A 14,603-nucleotide genomic window follows, 5' to 3' on the forward strand; every position below is an offset into this window, starting at 1 on the left:
TTAATGCCACTCCCAGTTTAATTTTACAGTGAAAGTAAATGTAAAGATAATTACATGTTGTGTATTTAAATCAATCAAGCAACACAACCTTGTCTTACAACAGTCCACTAGCTTAATGCTAACACGCAATAGCGAATGCCTGTAGGCAAACTAAGGAAACTCGCCTCAATGTCTTGGAAGTTATAGAGTAGTTAGCATTAACTAACGAATGCAAACAATAGTTACCGGCATACAGTATGTTCTTTATCCACTGTGGAAAGAAAAAACGAATATTACTGCTGCTTACTGAGCTGGTGTGACCACCTTTCTCATGTGTGTGCTAAGCTAATGGAACAAATTAAACACTTTTGTCCAACGTTAACAATATGGTGATGATCGCCATGTTTTGGTGGCTTTCTCTACTTCTTGTTCCCATACGGCTCTCAGATGGCGACAGTGTGGATCTGCTTTTTGTGAAAAAGAGTTTCAATTTAAACCTATCGTGGTGTTGTGCATTTGAGCCCATCTGTTTGTTTGTTTTTTGGGACGTGTGAGCACAGGGTAAAGATGTAGAGACTGTTGCATTAGCTTATCACGCTAACCGCTAGCTGCCCGCCATTGTATTTGTCACTTGTGTGGTCACAAGTTCATGTACTTTATGTGTTGTGTGATTTAATGTTTCGCAATTAATTTTATGTTTAACTTGTGTGACTGTTAAAAATGCATCGTGATTAATACCCATCCTTATTTGTCATTAAATATGCTTGCATAACAGATAAGAATGTTCAAACTTTGACTGGGACAGTTCATAAGGAGTTTAGAATGCCAAATTAAATTAAATTGCATCAGAAAAGTCCAAATAAGTGTAGTTCTCTATAGTAAGTTTGACTGTTAATGTAGTTGTATTTTTTTTTTGTTTAAATTGTATTTCCACATGATGAACGATGATGTCTGTGTGATTTGGCCTCGCTGCACTTTGCTGTGTTTAATTTAATCTGACGTCATCACAAAGGAGCGCTCTATAGTTGCCGTATTTCTGTTTTATTACAAAACGGCTGAGCCAACACATAAACCATCAAGCACCATAAATCATCTGACTTTTAACATGCAACCATTAGTCAAAGTAGTCCATGTTGTAGACTAGACAGGCCAACTGGTTTTAGGATTTACCCTAACCAAGTGCGCCACCTAGCTGGTGTCGTTGTGCCCTGCTTCATACATGATACTTTCAAGTGGACCTAGTTTATTTAAAAAGTTTAGGCAGCAACCACGGGTTATATAAAATATGATGATTATCTACTAACATGTCGCGAGTTTTTTTTTTTACCTTAACTAGATTAAAAAAAAAATTAAAAATTAAAAAAAAATATATATACTATGCCCTAAAGCAAACTCAATTTACCTTTACAAAGAAAATTATACTATTTTGATTCATACTTTGATTATTATATTGACAATTAGAAAATGGAAAATTACTGGGGCAAAATATAAAAATGAAAAAAATAATAGTCATTAGGTTATGACTAGACTAGTTTCTCAAGTACAGATACAAATGTAGGTTACTGTTGTGCACATTTATTCTCATCTCTTAATATTATCAATTTACTGCAAAAAAAATATTAATTTAATTTTTGAAAAATAAAAAATATTAGTGCAAAATTATGCTAATCATGCTATGTTTTCTTTTTATTATTACCATCATCACCATTTTCTTCAACAGAAAAGTTTTTTCTCATATTACACCGCAAAGTCATTCTGATGAACTAAAAACTTTATTTGCAAAATTATGATACAACTTTTTTTCTGTGTGTAAAACTACAACTGTAGCCTATTCACAGGATTTATGACTATTCTTATTCTCATTTTACAACTAGATTATCATAAATGATGCTCTTTGTGCTATAAAATGACTCTCTTCAGTCTGTAAAAGTATATTTTTTTCTTAAAATACAATGACTTACTATTCTCATAAAACTTCTACTTTATTCCTTCAAAATTTAAACTTTTCTCAACTCATCGCATTTCGTAAAATTACAACTCTTTTTTTTTCATAAGATGTTTGCTAACTTTATCTGTGTACAAACACGTTTCTTGCCAAATTTACCCCAAAAAAATTGTAACATCAGGACATCTGGCAAAATTGTGATCCAGTTATTACAAAATTAAGACTTTTTCCTCATCATATTACATATTTATTGTCATAAAATTCAGACTTAAGCCTCATAAAATTACAACTTTATTCTGTTAATATGCCACTTTCCCTATAACATGACTTTATTCTCATCAAACTTTGTCTTTATACTTCCGAAATTGTAATTCAGACTTTATTCTAGTAAAATTGCAACTGTTATAAATATTATGACTTTATTCTTGTTCAATTATGACTTTAGTCTTGCAAAATGTCAACTTTTAATCATCATGACCACTATATAAAAATGACTACTTAATGCTTGTAAAATGACAACTTTATTGTCATAATAGTAAAACCTTTTTCTTGTAAAATCGCAAATTTATTCAAGCTAAATTTTATAATTTTTTTTCCTCTGAAAACTGCAACTTTATTCTCTTAAATTCTCTTATACTAGTTATAGTCCAACTAATAAAGAATACATATTCTGACAAACTGACTTCATTCTCTGACTATCATCAAACGAGCTGCCGTCCTTATTCGAGCAGCGGGTTATAAACGACGCGGGGCTCGTCTTCTGTGACGAACACCAGCACTTTGGCCAAGTAAGTGCTGAGGGTGCCATAGCGACGCAGCCCCAGCTCCACGGACAGCTCAAAGTCCCGCGGGCCATCGAAGAGCCTCGCCACCGACATGACGCCGCCGGTGGCGACTTTCTCCGCCCTGAAGAAGCCGCCCTGGTTGCCCGAGGTGATGGCGATGCGGATGTCGTCGCCCGGCACCGTGTGGGAGGGGCCCATGCGGAAGATGTTGGTGAAGACGGGGATGTTGGTGGGGAAGGTGAGGTGGTAGTAGGTTATTCTCAGCGGCATGGCCAGGCACTCGACAGACTCATTGCAAAGCAAGCGTTCGCATCGACTGCGGAGAGAGAAGACGGGTGGGATAGGGTGGGTAGGGGTCACGGGGAATGAGAGAACAAAACAAGCAGAGAGAGAGAGAGAGAAAGAGACCATGTGAATTAAATGTGCCGTGCATGGCATGCAGTGGAGGGCAGCCTAGCACCTGAGAGGGGGTTCAAGGTGGGCTCATGCAGGCTCATGACTGGTGATAACAGCCTCAGTTGGATTTAAGCTTACCTATGTTGTCATTCGACAACAGCAATTCTCAAAGTTTGTTTAAACGCTTGTTGACTTTGCAGCGATCTGATGGGTTGGATCGGATCGGCTGGATCGGATCGGTGGATATTTTGCATTTTATACAAAATCAGTAATCAGTGATTTATTTTTCATTTTTTTCATTCCCGGTGCATTTGAATGGCTGTAAATGTTCGATATTCGTGGGCCAGGCCAGTCCCATTCTCCCGTGAATAGTGGGGGGTCAACTGCACAGTAACTAAACAAGTTGTTTAAATATATATCGGTCCATCTGATCAGATCAATGACCGGTTATCGGCTTTGAAATCCTGATCGTGCAAAGCCTTGTTGAATACAGTTCAAGTAGCACTAAGGTACTTTTCAGCCTTAATAAAAATATTTTCATAACTCTTTGAATGAAACCTCGACTTAAAACTAATTGAATGGTACCTTTGCCATGGCCTGAGGGGCTCTGTATCGTTTTTACTGCCACCAAGTAACTTTGAGGAGGATGGTAGGAACACTGCCACACAAAAAAACTACAAATGTGCTGACTGCTTTATGGTTTACGTCACTTCCCCCTTTGCCCATTCGTTGCAAAGACAGAAGACAATTTGAATGTCGACGCACGATTACTGCTTTCCTGGCAGGAGCTGCAAAACGACTGAAAAGTTTTGAGGAGACAAAAAAGAAAAAGGGAAGCTACCCGGATAAATGGACAGTCAAGTAATAAATACTTGCCCAGCTTTCACTCGCTGGCGTTCAAAAACGACATAATGCGCTTGTCCTCATGGGAAATGTGGTCTTCCTTCAGGCATATCATTACCCCTTTTTGTCCATATGGCGCCGCCATAATCAACATCAACTGAAAGTTCCTTAGTGTCGCTTTAAAGGGACAATATGCACTATAAAAGCAAAATTAAAAATGTGTACACTTACGTTTCCCCGACCCTGCGGTAGTTGTTGGGACAATCAAATGACAGGCAACGGAATCCGCCCTGCACATTGAAGCAACTCTGGTTCTCCGCGCATGTGTGCGTCCCTGCCACACATTCATCAATATCTAGGAGAAACATAAAAAAACAAAAAAAGGATTTAAAAGCTGGACGGGTAGTCCTTATGAACCCATTGTCATGGTCCACCAAGAACATGATGGAGGCGTCATAACGTTATCTGAATCACCTTGACAGCCGCGCCCGTTGGCTGCTAAGGTGTAGCCGCTAACGGGGCAGGAACAGTGGAAGCTTCCGGGCGTGTTGTGGCAGCGGTAGGAGCAGATGTGGCCTCCGGTAGGCAGGGCACATTCGTCTATGTCTGCATAGAGTTTCAAGCAAAAACCAAGCGAGCATCTTTACATTTGAACTGCTCTCAATATGTCCGTTGTTACTTGCGGATAACACATTTTTACCTTCACACGTCAGCCCGTCGGTGTCACTGAGCTGGTAACCACGGCGACAGTAACACTGGTATGAGCCGAACACGTTGGCACATTCTTGACTGCAGGGGTTACTTTCACACTCGTTTAAATCTACGCAGATAAAGATGCTGATGTTAGGATTGCGTAATAAAATATAAATAATAATAAAATAGATACAAAGTGGTCTTTATGTAGTAGGCTGACTTTCAGGTAGCTGATTTATATTCATTCATACGCTATTAAAAAAATGTAATAATATTGGTTACACAAAATATTAACAAAATGATTAGATAGTTGTGATAAAAAAAATTTAAATATTATGTAAATTAATTATATTTATATATTTGTTATATGTGACCTCACGAGTCTAAACATGACATTCTGATTAATACTACAATTGTGAAATATGAGTTATGCCGCAAAATCCAGCTATTTTTATCCATGTAAGGGGGCGTCCATTTTGCCACTTGCTGTTGACTGAAGATGACATCACAGTTGCTCAGGGCTCAGGCAGCGACCAATCACAGCTCACCTGTTTTCTGAAGCTGAGCTGTGATTGGCCGTTACCTGAAACCTGAGCAACGGTGATGTCATTTTCACTCGACAGTCGGGATGGGTACCAAAGACGGTACTTTTTGTGGTATGGATTATTTCGGTTGGTACCCATCCCTACTCTACAGCAAGTGGCAAAATGGCCGCCTTCTGATATTGATAAAAACGGTAGGATTTTGCTGCTTAACTCATATTACACTAACGCATTATTAACCAAAATACCGTATTTAGACTAGTGGGGCTGCATATAACATATTATTGTCAACATTTTTTTGGGGTGTTCCCCTTTAAAACTCATTCACTCCCAGCCATTTTCACTGAAGCCAACCCCACTTCGCTTTTGGCTGTTTTACTGGATTTTGACTGATTTTGCGAGGCCCACAGAATATTCTATTCTATTGCTATAAAAACATGGAACCTACCAAAAGAAAGATTAGTCTCTTCTTTCATCAGGAGAAAAAAAAAACTATATCTTTATATGTTTCTGTTTTGCAGCAATTAGCATTAGAATTTGAAATTTCATCATTATTCACAAACCTGCTGAAAACACTGGCAAAAAGAGCTCGTTGCAACATGACCCTGGTTGATCTATTATACTCTGCAGCCACCTGCTGGCCGTTTTTTTTTTGTAATAACTAACAATGCTTTAAGCCAAAGAGGAGTTGTTTGTATGACCTGAATTTTAGAAGAATATTATTAAAATGATGGTAGTAGCCACGATACTAAATAAATGAGTTACCATCACAGCTCCTGCCATCCCTGGACAGCTTGAAGCCAGTGGTGCAGCTGCACTTGTAGGACCCTGGTGTGTTATCGCACTTGTGCGCACACAGGCGTCCGGGGTAGTGCCTGCATTCGTTCAAATCTACAACAGAACACACGCATAGCAGTCAGGTGTGCCTCCGGCTGTCTTGTCTTCCCGCTTACCCTCACAGACGCGACTGATGCTGTTGAAGTTGTAGCCGTTGCCACATTCGCAATGGTAGGAACCCATTGTGTTGATGCAGCCGTGACCCGAGCACACCGTTTCGGGGCCTTTGCACTCGTCGATGTCTTAGATGTAGAACAAAAAAAAAACAAAAAAATTATTATTTGCATTGCATATGCCTTCAAATAAAATGTTCCAAAAAATGACGGTTATTTTTTTCTACCTTATAGAAAAGCAAATGACAATGACATTATTCAAACCAATTTTTTTCTCCACTTAGTGCACATAATTATGGATACCCTTTGAACATCGTACCGATGCAGCGTGTGCCGTCGTCATTGAGGTGGTAGCCCCTTCCGCAATTGACGGGGTTCCTCTGGCAGGTGTACGAGCCCACTGTGTTCATGCACAGCTGCCCCCTTTGGCATGGGCCCGTCTGGCTAACACATTCATTGATATCTGCAACATCGATGACACGACACAACTGTCAGGAAAATATGGAAATCTCATATGGAATTTTCATGATAGCTAATTTCGTTGTTTTTTTTTGTTTTTGTTTTTTTTACTTAGCTTACAGAGCAGGTTTGCTACTTTTTACTATCTACCTGTAGTTGTTTGACTTTTTTTGTTTTGTTTTAGTATTAGTTTTCACTTTTTTGTATATTTATTTTGTGCAAGATTTTTTTTTATGCATTATGGTAAGTATTGTGCTGTAAAAATTCAATAAAATTAATATATTTTTTAGACAACCATGATCCATCTATAAATCAAATATAGGTACTAACCCTAACCCACCAGTACACACTACAGATTTTGAATCACAGTATGTGCAGTGCATAATACTGCTTCTAAAGTTAGATGCATCCCGACCCTAACCCTAAAACATTTTTTTGAAATCCACCATTAATGTGACCTATAACCTGCACTCAATTCAATTTAAAATAAATCTTTCCCAGAGCGTAAGTACAAATAAACATATTTAACATGGTTGCAAAAGTGTGCACTCCCCTACATAACTGTGAATAATGGCTGTGTTCTGAATTAACCAATCACATTCAAGCTTATGTAAAATGCGAGTCATAGGCACAAACCTACCACCTTTTAAATTCCTTCTGATTAACACCAAATAAAGTTAATTTTGGACTGTAGTTGCTCTTGATGAATCTCAGGGATGTGATTTTTCCGCTAATTCGCGGAATTCCGCTTTTTTTTTATCTCCCCCCCCCCCCAAAAAAAAAAAAATCCGATTTTTTTTTTTTTTTTTTAGTAGTTCATTGTGTATGCACATGACTCATAGACAGATAACATCTTCTGCTATAACAAAAGACATTTGTGGTATGCTCTAATATGAGTTACTTTTCATTTGGTCATGATACAATTATTTGTTCATGAAATTTGAACTCTTCAACATTATTTATGTGTTAACTTAGTAATCACATTAGTTAGATATGATGATATTCTCAGTGATAGTTTTTAAAAGCAAAGGCAGTCCAATGTTTTTGAATGTGACTGATTTTGAGTTGACTAAAACTGCCATTTTATATGGGATAGTTCAATATACATTGAAAATTTATGCTGTTGTTTTGTCTATTTCTTTGTCATGTGAGTGGACCTAGCTGACCCCCGGCTAAATTTTCAGATAATTTCACTTTGGTCAAATCACATCCCTGTGATGATACAAATAACTATTGTTGTCAATTCAAAAAAGTACAGTTTTGAGTGAACAAAATTTCAGTGTTTTGTTATAGACATTAAAAAAAGTTCAGGTTATACCCAATTAACTATGATCACACAAGGAATCGCATCAAAATGTGTTGTTCGACTATCTTATTATTGTTTGCATAATTCATATGAATATAACACTCACCAATGCAGTTTCCCAGTGCGTCCTGAATAAAACCAGCGCCACCACATTTGACCTTAGGGAGACAACGGAATGAGCCCTGCGTGTTTTGGCATTCAAACTCTGGGCCACAGTTATGGATGCCGGTCTCGCACTCGTCAATATCTGAAGGGATAAATATTTAGCATACAGGGCCACACACCAAAAAAAAAAAATCAACCCCGTGTGCAAAACGGACCTTTGCAGTTGTTGGTGTCCGTCAGTTCGTAGCCGGTTCCGCAGCTGACCTCTCTCTGGCAGCGGAAGGACCCGTCGGTGTTGATGCAGCGCTCGCCCACTCGGCAGTTGCTGGCACCCAGCAAACACTCGTTAAGGTCTGTGTGATTAGAAGAGGAACTTTAAAACTTTGGTTAAGTAGTGGGGGGGGAAAGGGCAGAGTTATTCTTTTTTTTTATGTGATTTATTCATGCTAAACTCAAGCATATAGCTTACAGTTTGGCATTTACAAACTGATTTTTTTTTGGGGGGGGCGAAGCTATCTGTTATTTGCTTAAAAACTCACGTTGTTGCTCAGGCTCCAGCAATGCCTACTATAAAAAAAAAAATTTAATCTTGTTTCGCCGCCAACATTGGCATCTTGGCACCTATGTTGAGCTGAGTGGAGGAGCTTTAGTTAGTCAGGCCACTGCTTTGTCTAATTTAAAATGCCTTGCCGCCATTTTGTGGTATCTATAGGCAATGAATAAATGATTCGGAAGTGTGTGTGACCTAATCCTTTTGTCCAACTTTTTTTAAATGTATTTATCTATTTATTAATTTATTTATCTTTTATCGAGTAAGTAAATAAAAACTTCTTACCTTCACAGTTCTTTCCATCCGGCTTCAGTTTGTAGCCTTTAAAGCAGCCGCAGGTGTCATTACCCACACAATTATGAGCGCATTTAACTGGAAAAAAAATGTTTTTTTTAAAACATTGGTGGTGACATTCAATCAGTCCATCCAGATCTTTAAAAATAATGAAATGATAATAACTTTACCATTGCACTGATCACTTAATACTGAGTTGTCTCCGGTGTCCGGGGTCTCGTCTTTGTTTGGCACTGCCAGAGATGAAGCGTGTTGAGTTTGATTAGTACTTTTTTTTTTTTAGAAGCCCTTATCAAGCTAAATGTGCAACTTTTCCCTACTACAAAAATCTAAATTACAAAGAAAAATAATGCAAAAAACACTTTATTACTTTTGATTGGATCACCAATTTTCAAACTAGTGCTTAAATACCCCAAAACTGAAGACACATCCTTTTCATTGGACCTCAACCAAAAAAAATCATAATTTTTTACGGGTAGTTGTCCAGGAGGCCATATTCATTCCCATTCCCAGGCAAGATGGAAGCTCGATCATCAAGCTCGTCATACCTCACTGCAATATCCCTTTACATCCACTAGAGAGCAGTGTGAGCTTATGTTTGATCAACTGGACCATAGGTTTTGTATTTTCTAGCTAAAACCTCTAAAAAGTCCACTTAGTTACTTAACGCCACCAAGTGACTTTTTTTTTTTTTTTTTTTTTTTGTACCCACGTTCAGCCTGCGTTGTGGGCGCCGTCTGATTGTCGGGCACTCCGTCCACGCAGCAGGCCCGGTACACCAGGCCGCACTGGTAGCCTAAAGACAGACTGTGGTCGCATGGAAGTCCCTGCTCCTGGCCCGTCTTCCCCAGGAGGCAACAGTCGCAGCACATCTGACAATCACACACACAACAGGTACTGTACATGCATGTGTGAAGACAATTAGACTCCACATACTGAAGAAAAGTGAGATTGATGTGACAGACAGGAACAGAGAAAGCAAAATGGATGCCAGATGTTATTAAGTTGAGATCATTCTTTCTGGTTCAAGCATAATCCATGAGTCACTCGCAGTCCGGGTCATTTGCATTGCGGGGTTTGAGGGTACTTAAACTGCCGTGTCGTGTGTAATGCAGTGGTGGCGGTACATTCTAGAAGCCCTCCCATCATTTTGCAATTTTAAAAAGATAATATACGAAAATGCAGTATAAAAAAAAAAGTGTGACGTAACGGAGAGGGGGAGGCATTTCACACATTTGTGCTATTTTTATTTTATTTTTTCGAAACCAAGATCCATAGTGAACCCTGAATCCCTCTCCAAACCCAAACCTCTATCCCAAAATGTATTTTGGAGCAGTTCACAATCAATATTTATCGAGTAGTATGACAAAAACAAAGTTTAGATAAAAACACGTCACTAGAGAACCCCCAGCCCCTCGTACATGTTGCTCTAAAATCGTAAAACCAATCCTCTGACTTTTCAACAACAACAAAAAACGACTTGAAAATGTATTTATTGTAACCATACATGTCAACCCTAATTTGGTCCCACCTGTATTACAAACCCATAAAATCCTTATTTTCCCATAAAAATCCTTATGTCAGTTTTATCAATACTAAAGCTGTTTCATGCAATAACATTAATCTTACCTTACTTTCTTTCTTATATGAAGACATTGACAGTATCTTGTTCCAAATGACATTTTATTGCACAAAGAAAAAACTGATTTCTAAATATCACAGGGACGGTTGACTTTTTTTGTTGCTTCACATTTCTCTCGTGCAACTTTGATTTCAAATGTTCTTTGACATCGTAAATGCCAGATGCCGCAACCTTAATGTCCCGTGAACAAAGCGAACATGATGCATACTCTTCTCCAAGTTTTGACGGACCAATTACCTTAAATAAATCCGTCCATTCCGAACGAAAACGTCCGGTGTATCTTGTTTTTTTGGCCGGCCTGTCCCCCATTTTCTCAACCACTGCGAACGACTCGCAATTTTCGCGCGAACACAAATTTCTTAGCATGCGCATGTCAGGAAACTGTTAGAAGTCTCGCGCGATAGACGAGATTTTGTGACCGGTTGTTGTTTAAATCGAGCTTATGCACACGTGTAGCACGTAGCCGACAGTAAATACTAAATCAATTTAAAAAGGGTAAGCAATATATACTAATATTATTATTTTCATGAAAACAGTTAAATCCGTATTCATTTCCAAATACGCCCGTATGCTTTTGCAACACTTAAAAATCCGTAAGAAATACGGACAAACCTTATGGGTTGACATGTATGTGTAACTGCAAATTAGACTTAACAGGCTTTACGTACAGTTGGCTGCAATGGGAGCAAAGCAAGAACATACTTTCAGTTTCAACTATTGACTGTGCATGAAGTGCATTCAAGGACCACCAACAAAACAAGACATCCCAAACTCACGCAAAAACACACCAAAAGTCCATCAGGTGCTGCCAAATCAATACTTTAGCCTGAGCATACAAATCTACAAATTTGAAAATTGTGTGGACGATGGAGGTTCCACTGTAGGACACCTCATACAAAAATACTTGGACAGTTTATATTATTGCAAAAAAAAAAAAAAGTTGAAGTCCACTGAACGTATCTTGGCGTCATGCTTGACGGCATTTCACCCTTATGCTATCGGCGCTTAAATGTTGGCCCTCCCTTTGAAACCCAAAATGCGCAAACCTTGGTGGTCTTGGTCTCACAGGTGTTGGAGAACAAGGAGTCGCATGCTCCTTGACCTTTGGCCACAGTAATGCCGGTCGTGCACATGTTGTCTTCAAGCACGGCAACGCAGCACTGCTCTTGCACGGTCCTGTCAGAAGACAGACGCCATCATCATCATCATATCAAATAAATCAATGAAAACCGCTCACTCAAAATGGCATCAGCATCAACACACTTTCTCGTTTTGCTTGAAATCCTTTCCTGAGTCGACTTCTGTCTTTCCTGACTCATTGTGGCTTTTTAGAAGCATTCGTCTTGTTACAACAGCAAACCACTTCCACATAAACATTGTTTCTTCCTGCAAGTCATTGGATTGGGGCGACTAACAGTCTAATCTTTTATGTGTTGGGATAAAAGATTGGAGTCGGTTACATCACGAGAGTAAAAGTGAAACTATGATTAAGGAAACTTTCCATGGAAATTAACAGAAATATTTGAGGAAATGTCTGGATTTGTCATCATGGCTGTAGTGTAAAATTCATTTGAAATTCCGAGGGGCATCTAACTAAAGTTGACCAACTTTTTGCAGTACCGTAGTGTCACTTATTACTTCTTTATAATGGCACGCTATTACATAAACAGGAAATGACTTCATTAAATAGTCAATCAGTGCACCTTTTACTGCATACAGGGATGTGATTTTTCCGCTAATTCGCGGAATTCCGCTTTTTTTATCCCCCCCCCCCCCCCAAAAAAATCGATTTATTTTTTTATTTTATTTTTATTTTTTAGTAGTTCATTGTGTATGCACATGACTCCGACAGATAACATCTTCTGCTATAACAAAGACATTTGTGGTATGCTCTAATATGAGTTACTTTTCATTTGGTCATGATATAATTATTTGGTCATGCTCCCCCCCCCCCCCCGGCTAAATTTTCCGATTATTTCACTTTGGTCAAATCACATCCCTGTGCATACTGACTGCATGTGGCTCAACTCCAAAAATGACAAAAACAAGCGTGCACGTGCTACCCTCCAAATTGTTGAACCAATTTAAGATTAAACAGAGAATTGTTGAACCAACTTAATAAAATTGCTTCAAGTGGTAGTAACACACGATTGAATTAAGATCATCCAAAGTGAACTCGGGAATCGGATTGTCTCAGTGTTCGTTTTAGGTGAACGGTACGGGATTTTTTTTGATAGGTTTTAGGTGAACGAACGAATACACACGCACGCACGCACGTACAAAACAAAAAAAAAGAGAGCAATGATGATGACATGTCAAATCGGTAAAATTACCGAATGAACAATACTGAGCTCTTCAGAAAAAAAAAAACATTGTCTCAGTGTGATTGTGGATCTCTGCGGGCCTTTACAAGAAAAGGAGCTTAACCGCCCACGTGCCTCTCTCATCTCTCACCGTTCTCTTAACCACGAGCTTCTTTCCACATAAATTCACCTCCACATGTACAGCCTTGTAAGGGCACAACAATGCGTCCTCAGCCTTTTTTTCACCTCCGAGTTCCTGTTACTCCGTCCTCCGTCCACTTTGGGTTTCACCTCCAAGGTATTTCCTGGGGTTATAGCAGCCCCACCCCCACCTTCACACTTCCCTCCATCTCAAACATCTGCCCCTTTTCCTCCCATGCTATAATTTAGACAAATCGCTTAAGGTGGCACGTCCTCCTCGGCTTACTAGCAGACGTGTTATTAACTCATCATTATTAGCTTGCAGGAAGGAAGCAATGTGGCCGCAGATTTGCGGGAGAACGGCAAAGCGATTTGATTTTGAAAGCCCACAGACATGTCTCCCTTATGGTCAAGCAGGCCGCGTGGCATAGAGATCAAAAGGAGCCGTTTTTACCTGCACGTCGGTGACTCGGAGATGAGCGGGAGGGTCGAACAGGCTTGGTTGTCGTTGGCGCGGTTCTGGCCATCTTTGCAGCAGTCCTCTATAGAAATCTGCTGCACTCCTGCACACCAGAACAGACATTTTTTTTTTTTTTTTTTATTTTATGGATGATCTGCTTTTCAATATGCAACCATTTTCACAGTTGGCTCAAGAACGATTGCACCGTAAATTCCCTTGTGTCCATTTGATGATGAAGATAAAATCATACATTGAACTGGAACAAATAAATTCACTTTATCCTATGGAGAATTTTCTTTTCAAATTGAAAAACAGTGAATGAACCCCTTCTTGCTATTCATGAGGGATAGATAGGGATCGAGCCCTGCTGCAAATAGTCCCCGAATGATTGACACCTTGACAAAAAACATCAGTGATGTCAGGGTGGGTGTGAGTGGCGGAGGGGAAGCAAGGCAGTGAGACAGGAATGAAGTGCAGTATGAGGAACTTGAATGAAACGGGGTGAAAAGTGAGCACACAATCATGACTGGGCGGGACATGACTGAAGTGGTCGCCATGACTGGACGGGACGTGACTGGACTGGATGCCATGACTGGACGGGACATGAGGGGACTGGTCACCATGACTGGAAGCTGGTTTGCCTTGACTTTACTTGCTGTGGAGTGGCTTGACTTGGCTGTGACTAGGAGGGCTTGGTTGGCTGAGACGATCACGACTTGGTTGGATGAGACAATGACGACTTGGTTGGATGAGACAATGACGACTTGGTTGGACGAGACAATGACGACTTGGTTGGATGAGACGATGACGACTTGGTTGGCTGAGAATGATGACGACTTGGTTGGACGAGACAATGACGACTTGGTTGGATGAGACAATGACGACTTGGCTGGCTGAGACGATGACGACTTGGTTGGCTGAGAATGATGACGACTTGGTTGGACGAGACAATGACGACTTGGTTGGATGAGACAATGACGACTTGGCTGGCTGAGACGATGACAACTTGGCTGGCTGAGAACAATGACGACTTGGTTGGATGAGACAATGACGACTTGGTTGGATGAGACGATGGCGACTTGGTTGGCTGAGAACGATGACGACTTGGTTGGATGAGACAATGACGACTTGGTTGGATGAGACGATGGCGACTTGGTTGGATGAGACGATGACGACGTGGTTGGCTGAGACGTTGACGACTTGGTTGGAT

General features: G+C 39.8%; 3 protein-coding genes across 3 annotated transcripts in view; 2 read left to right on the top strand and 1 right to left on the bottom strand.

Annotated features, from left to right (window-relative positions):
• Positions 1 to 14,603, bottom strand: part of fbln1 (fibulin 1) — a 20,488-nt gene continuing 5,885 nt past the window's right edge. The window contains exons 2-15 of the mRNA XM_077569232.1: positions 13,388 to 13,496; positions 11,536 to 11,665; positions 9,560 to 9,719; positions 9,018 to 9,080; positions 8,839 to 8,925; positions 8,219 to 8,356; positions 8,005 to 8,145; positions 6,453 to 6,596; positions 6,137 to 6,262; positions 5,949 to 6,074; positions 4,649 to 4,768; positions 4,423 to 4,554; positions 4,180 to 4,303; positions 1 to 3,025 (exon numbers count right to left, since the gene is read on the bottom strand). Of these exons, the coding sequence (XP_077425358.1) occupies positions 2,644 to 3,025; positions 4,180 to 4,303; positions 4,423 to 4,554; positions 4,649 to 4,768; positions 5,949 to 6,074; positions 6,137 to 6,262; positions 6,453 to 6,596; positions 8,005 to 8,145; positions 8,219 to 8,356; positions 8,839 to 8,925; positions 9,018 to 9,080; positions 9,560 to 9,719; positions 11,536 to 11,665; positions 13,388 to 13,496 (1,982 nt within the window). The 3' untranslated portion in view covers positions 1 to 2,643. The remainder of the gene's footprint in view (positions 3,026 to 4,179; positions 4,304 to 4,422; positions 4,555 to 4,648; positions 4,769 to 5,948; positions 6,075 to 6,136; positions 6,263 to 6,452; positions 6,597 to 8,004; positions 8,146 to 8,218; positions 8,357 to 8,838; positions 8,926 to 9,017; positions 9,081 to 9,559; positions 9,720 to 11,535; positions 11,666 to 13,387; positions 13,497 to 14,603) is intronic.
• The window catches only part of LOC144054126 (aldo-keto reductase family 1 member D1-like), a 19,668-nt gene continuing 14,665 nt past the window's right edge, over positions 9,601 to 14,603 (top strand). The window contains exon 1 of the mRNA XM_077569234.1: positions 9,601 to 9,741. The gene's annotated coding sequence lies outside the window, so the exon portion shown is untranslated. The remainder of the gene's footprint in view (positions 9,742 to 14,603) is intronic.
• Positions 9,645 to 14,603, top strand: part of mon2 (MON2 homolog, regulator of endosome-to-Golgi trafficking) — a 55,192-nt gene continuing 50,233 nt past the window's right edge. The window contains exon 1 of the mRNA XM_077569230.1: positions 9,645 to 9,741. The gene's annotated coding sequence lies outside the window, so the exon portion shown is untranslated. The remainder of the gene's footprint in view (positions 9,742 to 14,603) is intronic.

This window comes from Vanacampus margaritifer, chromosome 6 (assembly GCF_051991255.1).
Source record: "Vanacampus margaritifer isolate UIUO_Vmar chromosome 6, RoL_Vmar_1.0, whole genome shotgun sequence".
Lineage (NCBI taxonomy): Eukaryota > Metazoa > Chordata > Actinopteri > Syngnathiformes > Syngnathidae > Vanacampus > Vanacampus margaritifer.